This window comes from Pteropus medius, unplaced genomic scaffold, assembly GCF_902729225.1.
Source record: "Pteropus medius unplaced genomic scaffold, Ma_sr-lr_union100, whole genome shotgun sequence".
NCBI lineage: Eukaryota > Metazoa > Chordata > Mammalia > Chiroptera > Pteropodidae > Pteropus > Pteropus medius.
The window spans coordinates 1,999,174-2,012,039 of NW_024352787.1; the positions used below are offsets into that span (position 1 = coordinate 1,999,174).

The 12,866-nt window shown below is 46.5% G+C and overlaps 2 protein-coding genes across 14 annotated transcripts in view; one reads left to right on the forward strand and one right to left on the reverse strand.

The window, feature by feature from the left end:
* The window catches only part of PCCA (propionyl-CoA carboxylase subunit alpha), a 338,552-nt gene extending 330,491 nt beyond the window's left edge, over positions 1-8,061 (forward strand). For all 4 annotated transcript variants that reach the window (XM_039849219.1, XM_039849216.1, XM_039849217.1 and 1 more), the window contains 2 exons: positions 5,047-5,124; positions 7,717-8,061. In XM_039849219.1, the coding sequence (XP_039705153.1) occupies positions 5,047-5,124; positions 7,717-7,785 (147 nt within the window). In that variant the 3' untranslated portion in view covers positions 7,786-8,061. The remainder of the gene's footprint in view (positions 1-5,046; positions 5,125-7,716) is intronic.
* A 1,049-nt stretch (positions 8,062-9,110) lies between these two features.
* Positions 9,111-12,866, reverse strand: part of GGACT (gamma-glutamylamine cyclotransferase) — a 42,086-nt gene continuing 38,330 nt past the window's right edge. For all 10 annotated transcript variants that reach the window (XM_039849222.1, XM_039849231.1, XM_039849227.1 and 7 more), the window contains one exon: positions 9,111-10,213. In XM_039849222.1, the coding sequence (XP_039705156.1) occupies positions 9,735-10,199 (465 nt within the window). In that variant the 5' untranslated portion in view covers positions 10,200-10,213 and the 3' untranslated portion in view covers positions 9,111-9,734. The remainder of the gene's footprint in view (positions 10,214-12,866) is intronic.

A 12,866-nucleotide genomic window follows, 5' to 3' on the forward strand; every position in this document is an offset into this window, starting at 1 on the left:
CATAAAAATTCTTTCTCTCACCCACCCTTCTTCCCCAAAAAGGGGACTTAATTTTTCAGCTGCACGCAGTGATTTGGTGCTCACTCTTGCATTGAAACAGTTGCTGTCTGAACAGGCAGGAAACAGTTTTCTTTTAATTGCTGAAATCATTCGGAAGTGCTTCATGCCCTGCTTCTATACAGCAGATGCTGTGCATTAATTGGCCTGCGTAGAAGTGACCCAGGGTTCCTTGCAGCGGGCCCAATTTTAGGCAGAGGGTTTAAATAGCTTATTTATTATTTTGTATAATCTGGCGTACATTATGTGCTCCTGCACGTGTCGTATTTCATGGTCTGCAGTTTCTAATGTCATGCGGGTTTCAAAACCTGGGTTTCTCTGGTAATGTAGTAGCAGCAGGTAAGCTCAAAATACCATCCATCAGGAGCTAATTTTTTATCCAGATACTCCAATGACTGATGAACCTGTCTTTTGTATGAATGTTTAGCACAGTAGAAAGCCATATGCCACTGGCACAGTTTCCTATGCATTCTTTACAGTTGCTAGAGAGTAGGCTTACAGGGGGAAAGCCCTCCGTGCCATTTCTGTCCTCTTGCCTATATTTAAAGGATAACACCTTTAAACCGGCCCAGGTTTTGGACGACAAAAGCGGGTAGGGGCCGTCTTAAAGGAAATCCAACTCCCATAATCATTTTCTTTATCAGAAATATGACTGCACACTCTTAATAGGGAACCTTGTTTTGTTACTCCCCGTCTGTTCAAAACAGACCTTAGCCCATTAGAAGGGCCTCCCTTGTGTGGGAAGACCACAGCTGTTACTGTAAATCTCATCCCGTCACTGTATCACCCCCATTTTGTGGCTCTGAAGGATGAAATTGAGAAATGGAATACTGTGCAGTCATCCTTTACATCTCCAATTTTAGGCCTTTGCCATCATTTTCATGCTTTTATTCCAAATCAAATAACATTAGTGAGCTACACCACCTTCTGATGAATATCTGGCATTGAGCAGAGCTTTCAAGTCTGTACTTTTGGGGGTTTCCTTTTATGTTTGGTGGAGGTCTTTTTCCCCCTTGCTCTTTTCTTTCTCTTCCTTTGAGCTTTCTTCCTGCGTTTTCAGTCTGAATGATACAAGTTGCCGAACGTGTCTCAGTCTTAACATGTTTTCCAAGAGCAATGTGTGCCGGAGAAGGTTCTGTGTCTTTTAATCTGGGGAAGGAGTGAAGCGAACTTGGTAGGAGGATATTGGGGGCTTTAATCAGAAATAAGAAGTGGTTTAAATCATTAGCACAACAAAGCATACTATAAGCTCGTAGATAAAAGTCCCTGGGGAAAGAGTCCTCTGAAAATAAATGGAACTTGATAGATTTCCATATCATTTATAACTTCCCTTAATTACACTTGGAAGACTTGCCAGTAAAACTGGAAAATTGGCAGCCTATATCCATTAGAGTCATTTTGCCGACCATGGCAAGCAGCTGGCTTTACTGGATTTTATTTCCCATCACTCACAATTAATCATCAGCTGGAGATGTCTGAAAGTCTTCAGCACAGAGCAGTGCCGAGTGACATTCAGGCCTCCTAAACATGCTAAAATCTGCTGAGTAAATGGGCCGAGTTTTCTCTCTGGCTTACTCATTTGGGGGCGAGGCAGGCTCCCGCTTAATGAGTGCGTTCTGATAATCGGATGTGAATGTGAACCCTGACCCCGTGTCAAAGGAGAGGACGCAATAAGCTGGTTGAAAGATATAGGATTCAGGCCTCCAAACTTTACACCAATTAGACAGCGGAGAAGTACATCAGGCCGACTAGGTTTATCAAAAAGACTTGCGAGGCTTGTGACCATTTTGTAAGCCCAACGTTGGAGACATCCTGTCACAATCATTAAGTCGTTATCAGATGATTCACAAAAGTGTTAGAGAAGTGTGCGCACACAGACCCTTCAGTGGCAGTGCCCTCACATGTGAGCTGTCTGGTGGAAGCTCTGATCGATTAAGCACCCTCTCTGCTCGCTCAGTTGATGCCTGTCCTCTCCGCACCCACGGGGAAATCCGGACGGTGCTGTCCTTATGTCCCCGAGCTCTGGAAGGATTGGGGCGCAGGCACCTTGGACAAGGAGGCTTCCACGGTGTCGAGGTGAAAGGCCCGTGTTGGAGCTGGAGCCTATGTAGGGCGTAGCCAGTCAGTGGGGTCGCGGCCCCATCTTCATTCTTTGCTGTGTGGTTTGTACCATATTTGCTTCTCTGATTCGGGCTTTCGAGAGGTAAAATAACTTGAATTCAAATCAGGTTCACGTGTGTATATGCGCGTGCATGTGTGTAGGTTAAGATGATTCTACTGACTAAAACATATCTCACAATTTTGTGGGGGTAAAGGAACAACTTCCAAGAGTTCTTTCTCTTTTAGGCATGAATGAGTGAAAACAGACTATAGAAACAGATTGCATAAGTGAACACAGAGAGGGAAATGAATTACTTCAGTTTCCATCTACCGCTAAATAACATAAGTAGAGACCAGCAGACACAGGGCAGGGAACTAGGGAGAGAAAAAAGGAATGAAAAGGTGGAGCTGTGAGGATTGAGTTCTGCCATTCAGGGCAGTGCTACAGGTCAGGCAAAGAGCGGTCACTTCAAATCCAGAGGCACTGTCTTTGAAGTCCTTTTAATCAAATTGCCAGCGTCACACAATCAGAGAGAAGGGAGTATTATAACTTTGGGACTTTCCCACCTCTCCTGATTATCTGTGGCTAAATCAGAGGTTTTGCTTTTCTAATTAATGAGGACTTAACCTGAGGACTTAACCACTTGCAGTCACCTGTATATGACCATTTTGCAAATCACCCACACTGCGAGCATACGGAGCCAGCCAAGACAAAATGGGCAGCGACACAGGCCCTGTTGTCCCCCAGGCTTCATTAGGCCCTGATCTAACCTCCAGTGCGGCCAGCTCGGGTCTGAAGTTGGGCTGTGGCCAGGGCCCAGCCGTCCTTCCACGGGCATTGTCGTCAGGTTGGCCTGTGCCCCCTTGGTGTGACCATCAGAAATCTCGTGGTTCGTTTCTTCTTTCATGTTTGCATTAACTGAATTAACTTACGGAGGGGCAAGGTCGTGGCCACCTAAGAGAAGCCCGTGGGGTCGGGAATGGGGAGATGCAGGCTCTGAGCAAGCCCAGCTCTCAGACGCCTGCAGAAGAAGCCCGGCTGGGGGGAGGGGCGGAGGCAGGCACACACAGGCCCCACAGTGGGCACTCGGCCATCTGTGAAGGAAAGAACTACCGCAGCACGGAGGTAGAGAACTTACTATTAATTTTTGGATAGAATTCCCATTGTTGAATTTCAGACCCATTTCCCAGAGAGCCGCTGTGGCCCTGTTGCTGGACTGTTTCCTGGGCCAGCTCTGGGCCCTCAGCCTCCATCTGAGAAGCTGCGGTCTGGGTCCACAGGGTTTTGTATGTGGAGCTAAATGGCAGGTACTACCCTGGGGGAACTTGCCCTTCTCCCATCTTGCCTGGTCCCTGCCTGCCTTTGAAAAGAGGGGGGACAAAAGGCTCCGAAATGACGACTTGAGGGAGTAGCTGTTCTGACACCCTGACAGGGCATATTTATTGTTTCGAGCTGCCTTCACTTTTCTCCCCCTGCATTTTGGAGAACAGCAAGTCGGAATGCAGATGCCAGGTGAAAATGAATCAAAAAGGGCAGCGAGCACAGTGCTTCAAGCCCAGCTCTCCAGCACAGTCTCTCCTCTGTGCCAGCACTGAAGCTTTGGCATCCCCTCTCTTCCTATGTTTCTGTGCCAGGAAAAAGCAGCCCACCACCTGATCAGCGGAGGAAAGGAATGCATAGGGCTCAGGCAGTCCCGACTGCCAGCAAGACAGCTTGCGCCCCACGGGGGGCCGGGAGGGGGCTTGAAATCATCTGGGGATTTCAGGAAAGAACATTCTCCAGGCACTTTAGCGACACTGGGCAAGCACAGCGGCGGTGGTGCGAGTGTCCGGGAGCCCCACACCAGATGCCCAGCAGCACCCCACATAGCCAGTTGCCCTAGGAAACTCAGCTCTCCCATTTCAAAGATTGGGAGACCCTTTTTCATAAAGATAGGAGAAAAATCGGGCCCAGCTCCTTGGTGCTTACCCATCAAAGGCAGAGAGAAGAGAATGAATAAAGCAGCTTTCAGCCACAGCTGACCCCTGAGTGGAAGCCCCAGGTTAAACCCCAGAAGGTTCGTACCCAGCTTCGCTTGGATTTTCTTTCATAACGAAAGGCAAACATCGAAACTCCAAGCTCGAGCCCTTTGCCTGCATGAGCTGTGTGTGTCTTTGCGAGGAATGGGCACAGCTCTAGATACCATTCCCTGTGCTGGAAGGTGCTTTCTGGGAGCCACCTCGTCATTAAGACTTGGCATGTCTTGCAAAGGGTGGGACAGTGGGCCTCGTGGCCTGGATGTTTGGCTGTTGTTCCCAGCTCCCGAGGGCTATAGACAAACTCCATTTTTTTTTTATAACAGCTTTACTGAGATAAAATTCATATACAATTCACCCCTTTAAAGTACACTCGAGTGGTTTCAGTCTATTCACAGAGTTGCACAACCATCACCACATTCACTATTAGAACATGTTCATCACCCCGAAGGAAACCGGGTACCCATTAGCGATCACTCTCTTTTTTCCCTCAGCTCCTGGAATCCACAATCTTCCTCTGTTTTGAGATTTTCCACTTCATTTCCTATAAGTGGAAAATGTGCCATTTATTTCACTTCTCTGTTTGTGGTAAAAGGTAGATTCAGAGATTCCCAGGGGAGGCCCCACAACCAGCACCCCATTCCTCGAATATCAGAGATTTTTTTCTAATGAGGACTTAATGATGAGGGGATGGCCTTTCTCTGCTGTCCCCCAAAGATGAACTTGAAATATGAAGTATTTATCAGAGGTCGTTGCTGCCACTTGGATCAAATTTCAGCATTTTTGACAAAGAATCTTTTAATGGCTTCATTTTGAGCACTGTTGCAAAATTAGAATGATTGTAAAACTTGTCCATTTTTAATCATTTTCCAGGTAGCAGAAGGTCAGGAAATTTGTGTAATCGAAGCCATGAAAATGCAGAACAGTATGACAGCTGGGAAAACTGGCAAGGTATGTCCCCAAGTTCCCGCCAGCTCATGCCGGCTCTGTGACAGGAAGCGGAACTTCCACCTTTGAATTTGGAACGGTTAGGCCTGAAAAGGACCAGAGAGGTGATCTCTTCCCACCTCTGCACCCTACAGATGAGGACATTAAGATCAGGAGCTCATTTCACCCTGGAACAATGAGTCCCTGACTCATGGAGAGCACACCTTCCAAAAGAGTCGTCTGATGTTCACTTAGTCAAAGAACAATCGTTCTTCACCCTCATGTCTTTCAAATTAAGGAGTCTTTAATTTTTAATGTTTGCATCTGTCTTAGAGGCAGTTAGTTATCTGAGACTTAAGTGACACAGCAGGAAATGGTTTTAGAGATTGTAAAAATTAATGTAACTCTTCAAGATAATTTCTCCACAAAGAGAACAATTCAATTTTAGATCAAGGAGCTGAAAGCCCCACGTACACATTTGGGACTTAATGATTTAAGGAGGAAAAAAGGAGACGTATTATTACTGAAATTTATTGAGTAAAACTTAAATGTATTTTTTCCTCGAAAATAGAAAAATCCTTTAAAGCAATAAATTCATTATTCGTTTGGTGACTAAAAAAAGACACCATTTGTAGTAGAATGATCCTTTTCTGAAGGTCGATTTGATGAGGAAGTGTGGAGTGAGTTGAGGTGAGGACAGCAGCATAGGTTGGCCGTGTCCTGCACCGTGGCCACACCTGAAGGTGAGCTTGATCCTTGGGGACGTCGGGTGCCCTGGCAGAGAGGTACTGTCAGTTCACAATGAAGTTTGTGTCAGAGAGACACAGCCTGTGTCACCCCAAAATGAAACAAAACTTGCTCAGACAATAGGCCACCCTCCCAGTCCAGTTCCAGCTGAGAGGGTGGAGGCCCACCGCATAGCTAGTGAGCCTCGCCAGGCTGGAGGGGGCTGCAGACGGCTGAATGGCATGATTTGCAGTTCTTTAGGAATCCCGCTTTCTACATCTGATTATCTTTTAAAAGTTGAACAAGAAAATGTTGGTTTCTGCCCTTGTAAAAACTGTTATATTTGTTTCTTGGGATTATTTAACACTGATGCTGTGTTAGCATGAAATTTCCATGATGAGAACTTGGCCTCATTTTGGGGGGCAGAGAATATGTGTCAGATGCATGCCAAAGGCCTGTGTTGCTAGACTGAGGTACTAATACAAAAATGAACTTGGTCCCAGCTCCTTGAAGGAGCCCATGTCTGTCAGTGTGTTTTATGTCCTCATAGCCTGGGTCTCATGGTGAAGGTTTAGCTGCTCCTTGGTCATCAGCAGCTCAGAGCTGCTTTTACGGTATTGATGGGCTCTGGGCAAATTCGTGCTGTGGCCTGACCCCGAGTAGTGGGAGTCTTTCCTGCCCATCCCATTTCCTCCTATCCCCGCAGCAGAGCCTACCAGGAGTGGCCAGAGCCCCAGCCCAGAGCAGCGGGCCCGGGGGAGCCGGAGCGTTGGTGGTTCTTATCCAGAAGGGCCATTTTTCCTCCCGGAGAAAAAGGTCACAATAGAAATGGGTCCTCCACTCTAGTAATTGCAGCATCATGAAAAAATATATCTTATACAAACATCGGAGGCTTTAGATAAAAAGCACCTACTTCAGTGCAAATAGCATGTGCCGAAAAGGCCTCTGAATTAGTCACGGCATAGGTTCACACTGCCAGAAAGAGCCTAGGCTGGAATTCAAGGGAATAAGGCCCCTCTTTCTCTCTGGCTCAGAGTGGGGCGATGGGGACACAGGCCAAGGGACCAACCCCGTCAGTGCCAGCATTGTTACTCTTGGCCACGTATTCTAACCCATTGTTCATGTTCATGCCCAAGCAAGAACCTCCAAGAAGTCAAGTACTATCTGTTTCCCAGTCTAAACGCCTCCCTGCTCCTTGTAAATCTGAACCCAATTTGGGAAAACAAAATTTGATGAAAACTGGGAGAAATGAGTAGAATGACAAGGCACAGTAGCAAGGTAGTGGGAGCTCGGTGCCTGTTCCACTTCATGCCATGAAGTACTATACTATCTGTACAGCCACATGTCTTCTGAGTATTTTATTTCCCTTCAGAAGGAAGTTTACATTACAATCAGGCTAGGAAGTTTCTCCTGTTAATTAGTACCTGTTTGGACTCATGTAATTTTCTTTTTTCTATACTAAACTAATAATACCATTACCTCTAAGAGAACATTTCTACAACTTAAAACTGTAGAGAGGTTGGGAGGGCTGAGTGCTGAGAGCTCAGCCAGCACCAACACTGGAGTTTAGGATGCTGCCTAGACCCCTGCGTGCACCCAGTGCAAGGGCCAGCCAGCAAACAGCAGCAGAAATCCCCTTGCACCAGCGTATTTTAGGACAGACAAGGACGGAAGAGCCAGGAGAGTGGAAGGTGGCGAGTCACAGCCTTCCAGGAGGACGTCCCAGGCATGAGGTCCCCTCTGACTGTGTGGGCCGAGTGTTCTACCTGTGCTCCAAAGCCTGCCAGGCTGTCTCTTCACTTCCAGAAATGGATGACGAGATTGCTCCCTCCTGGTATAATTAGTAATTCTTACTACCGCCCCCTCCCTTTTTTTTTTTTTTAATTCAAGGTGAAATCGGTGCATTGTAAAGCTGGGGACACAGTTGGAGAAGGAGATCTGCTCGTGGAACTGCAATGAAGTATTTATAGCCTTCCAATCATCACCCAATTTAATTAGCCATTTGTATTATTCTTCTTTCATACTCCATTTATTCAAGCGTTTTGCAGGAACACTCCTGTGCGGCAGATTTTACACGGTCATATTTATTCCACATATAGTCAAAACCAACATTCTGCCAAAAAATTACCAATGGAAATTTTTACTGACATAAATACTTGTACATATGATTTGTACTTCTGCTGTGAGATTTCCTAGTATCAAAATTAAATCAATAAAACTGAGCATTTGTCTAAATATTAGTTTGCCTTTTTGAATGAAGACAATGTACATAAGAGGCTACAGGCTGTGCCAATAGACTTTAAATACTAGCATTTCATTGTGATCCTTTAAAAATTTATATAAATCCCAGCTCTTTGCCTTCAGTTTCATTAAATTAGCATTTGCCACCTTATAATCTTATTACCTACTTCTCCCGGTTGAGGACCTAACTCCCCGTTTGTGGTTATTTATAACTTCTTAAGCCCAGGCAGCACCAATGATTTGGGAAATCCCTTCTATGTGGCTCTAATGATTAAGTACCGGATCTGCTAGATCCCTCGGGGCATCACCTTAGGGGCGCTGACTCACATGGTCCTCTCTCCCCCATCCCACAGGCTCTGCTCGGGGCTCCCTCACCCCAACTGTAGTAGGTGGGGCTGCCACAAGCCCATCAGCTGATACCCATCCTTGCCTTTTTGTGTTTTTGTGAAGTAGGTTTCCAATTAAGAAAAAAAGGGCTAAAAATAATGATCATGTTTTTTGTGCCAGATGCAGTTAGCGATCATAGTCTACCATTAAGTTGAAGAGTTAAGTGAGCTCTCCCAATGGAGAATGAGGTTACTAAGGATCAGCAGCTGCATTTTCATTTGGTTCTGAAATTCTTGGAATACATTTCATACTTTGCTGGTAAGTAAGCAGAGGCAGAATCGTGCACTGATTTGAATCTACGCTGACAGATCATCAGATGGAGGTGGGTAGTAATTGGTACTTCGTGCCTTGCTAAAATTATTTTAAGTGCTGTTTGTATTTGGAAGCTAAGCTTTCTGTCAAGCCTGAAGAACAAATTACTAATATGTTGGTTCTTCTCCGAAAGGCCCACCCCCAAATGCTGGTCCCTTCGGGAGGCAGGAACAGTGCCTTGCTGCTGGGCCCTGGGCTTGGGTGAGCTTCCATCTGAAATCAGGGGTGTTCAGCTGTGTCTGCCAGCAAGTGGGCGCTCGTTATTTTGCTAGATTAGAATGAAAAGAACCTTCTAACTAAGTAGGCCCAAGAAAAGAGCCAAAAATAGCACCGACACTTTCATATTTGATTTCCTAAAACATCTAGTTTAATTTTAAATGGCCACTCTTTAATAAGTTTGATTTGAAAATTGTGAAGAATGATGTTATATATAACTCCAAAACTACTGTAAAATACAACATGTTTTTCCTGAGGTTTTTAAATTACGCTAAGCCAAGATCAGCTTAAATTTTTTTTATCTTGGTGCTACAGGTCAGAATCAATATACTAGGGCTGAGAGAATCTAGCTGCAACACAAAGTCTTTACATTCATTTTAAATGTTATCTTCAGATTAAAGCAAAGCAAAAATAAAAAAAAAGTACGATAACATGAGTTCTTGAAATGTCATTTAGGGGAATTAAAATCCTAAATTTTTCTTATCCGGTACATTCAAGCCCATGATGCTCTTTAAACAGCAAGGAATAAAGCAGTATCGGACAGATAGACCTCAGGGCACAATCTTGTTATCAGTGTGTCAAAATTATTTGGGAAATTGGCTGCCACTACAAAAGAGATTATTTCTTTTTCCACAGATTGAGTTCTACAAATGTTTGTTTCAAAGGGCATTATTATGCTTCTGCATTCAGTGAGTGCAGACCAAGCTGAGGTAATCTTATAATCATCAGGGTTCTATCATGCCTTGCACTTTTTATCTGTTTTCCCTTGGATTATAGCGAAGCCCGTGCTTCCCCTGAGAGTCGTAATTGTCGTGGTACGGGAGGTGGACCCACTCCGGCGGGTAGGTGGCTGTGCTATACACGAAGCACTGCACGGTCCTGTTGGCAGCGGGGGTCTCGCTGGGGACGCTGTGTGCGCCTTCGAGGACCACGACCCTCACTGAGGTGCGCTGGTACATGTCTGGGCAGCCTTCGAACTCGTCGAGGAAGCGCAGCATCTGCTCGTCCACGGCGTAGATCTCCCCGACCACACAGTGGCCGTGCCCTGGGAGGTTCAGCAGGTACGGAATGTTATGCTCTCCGGCGATCACCAAGGGGTAGGGCTCCACCGTGTGGCCCCGGCCCTGGAAGGTCGCACGGCCATTGGTGTCATCCAGCAGGACTTTGTGGTTGGGCTGGCCTTGCTTCAGTGTCCCGTATACAAACACGTGGGCCATGCTGGCCAGAGATGCTGCAAAGGAGAAAGGAAGCAGGACTGGTAAGTATTACACGTGTCAGAGAAACGAGAGAGAGCTCTTGGTCTCGGTCGCGGTTGGAAACCTCGCCTGTGAGGGCCAGACGGTAAACATTTCGGGTTCGTGCTCCAGCAGCAGCTCTCAAGCCCACACAACCCAGAGTCTGCTACTTGACCATCCCACGGTGGGCTCTGAGGTTCCAGGAAACATCAGCACCCTTTACAGTCACTTTCCGGAGAAAAGGCACTTATTTTGAGAACATACTTGTTGGATGGAGACAACCTGTCTTGGGAGCAAACCCAAAGAACTGCTGTTTTTCTGAACAGTTCTCAATCTTTTTAAAAGGACTTTAAAAATTACACAATAAATACTTGTTATAGAAAAAACACATAATGAGAAGTAAATATAAAGATATAACGTGTGCATCTGTGTGTGTGAATAGACTATCCACCTGTAATGGGCTACGAGAGATAATTCAGGTTTTAGTACTCAATTTACATTCTAGTCCTGGCAGTATGACCCAGCAAACCTTTAACAACTGTACTTTTTTCAAGGTCCTAGAGGGTAATGATGCTTCCCTGTGACTTACTGTGACTCACCACAGTGACTTTGGCTCCAGTGTGAAGGTAAATATTTACTGCCTACCTGGGTCTGGGCCACAGATTGTTACGTAATCAAAAAAAAAAAGTGGTTTTTGTAAAAGTGACTCAAACAGAAATGGAAATCAAAGTTGAGCAGGGGTGGGTGGCTCTTCAAAGCCTGGCATTTCAGTGCCCTACTTGCCCAGTGCTGTGTAATGATGGCAGGTTTCCTCAAGACAGGCTTTGGAAATGAGACACCCTGGGCAGGAAAACAAAAGATGTGTCCACTTGCCAGCGGCAGCCCACAACCAACCAGAAACACCTGGAGGGTGACACCCCCTGGACACCAATCACTGCCAGTGACCCTTGAAGAAGTGACACTTAATTTATCAGTCTTCCACTTTCTTCTCAGCAAACAAAGGCTAGTCTATGGGTTTTAGCCACCTTGCTTCTTCAGGGCATCTGGGGAGGATGGTCGTCTCAACAGACCAACACATCTGCCTACCTGTGCCCACCCCATTCCCTCTGCCGCCCTGGTCTCTGTCACCGGCCCGTGAAATGTCAAGAGTTCCATGGGTTTCAGGCAAACTGTACTTGGAAAGGCTTGGCCCTGTATACAAACCGTGGCACATACATTGGGACACCTTGAGCAGGACGGGCACATGACAGGAGCTCTAGGTCTGGTTACTCTGACAAGGGTGGAAGGATAGGTTAGAGTTCTGGGACTTAAAGGGGACGCATGCTTCATGTATGAAAGTCAAGATGTGAATCAAGGAGAGCCTGGAACTGGAGGTGCAGAGAGAGAGGAGGAAGACCCAGGCGCTTTGGAGCTGCAGGTGGTAGGACAGCTGCTGGAGGAACAGGGAGGAGCGGTGCGCCTGGGAGGATGGGAGGCCTGAAAGGACAGACGTACAGGTCGTCAGGAAACAACCTTGGGCCTGCTCACAGGAGAGCCACAGGGACAGCGTGGGCTGTTTACAGAGGTGGGCTGGGGAATGATCCAGAGAAATGAGTGCCAAGAAGATGGCGGATTTGCAGCAGCCCTGGAGCCAGATACTTGGAAAGCGCCATCCCCAACATGTCTCTCACACTTGCATTCTAGAATGATTTGTCAACAACGCCTGCAAGTTGTACCCAGGATCCAAAGTTTCTCACCCTCACCCAAGGACTGTCCCCCCAACGCCCACTGGGCCTTCTCCGTTCCCTCTGGTCTAGTCCTGGTCAATCTCGGCTACAAACTCCACGACTTTCCCTGTTGGTGTCAGCTTTCGCCCCTCATCTCCCTCCAGCCACCCCTGGAACGAACCCCACTGATGCCTGCCCACGCTGGGGCCTTTGCAGTCACTACGGCCTCCCCCACTTGGCTCGTGCGCCTTCTCAGAAGCCTCCCTGAGCTGCCGACCTGAAGCAGCACCCACCAGCCCCTCAGTCCCATCACATCACCCTGATTTATTCTCTTTATGGCACATGTTCTCCAGATCACTGCTCGTCTTGTTTGCCACCAGAATGTGAAGAGGTGGAAGGGAACGTGGAAACCATCTACGGAGCTGCATCTGAGGTTGGTGAGGACTAAGGCTGCACAGCTGGGCAAAACCAGTCAAAACTGGAGACCCGCCATCCTCATCACTGGTGGCCCATCGTTTCCCCCTTTGGTTGTTTTTTAAAAGTAACGTGTCCATCATGTAAGTCAAATAGCTTTACATGAAAAATGAAATTCCCTACCCTTTTCCACTTCCTTTTAAGGCAGTCTTTTAACTGTGGCATTTGGTACTTATCTCCATATTGTTGGTTACTTATACTTCTACTTGTTGATGTTTTAAATTATGTCCTGCCTTTGTACCCCCGAAGCAGGTGAGCATAGTGGTTTAAAACACAGACTTTACAATCAACTTGACTGGGTTGAAATCCTGGCTCTACTAGTTTTAACTGTGAGACTTTAGACAAACAATTTTACCTCTCTGCCTTGGTTTCCTCAGCTGTAAAAGGAAGTAATGACAGCAACCTGCTCCGGAGGATCGTTGTGATGGCTGCATGAGTTAATGCACACGGACAGTCCTGCCCATTTGGT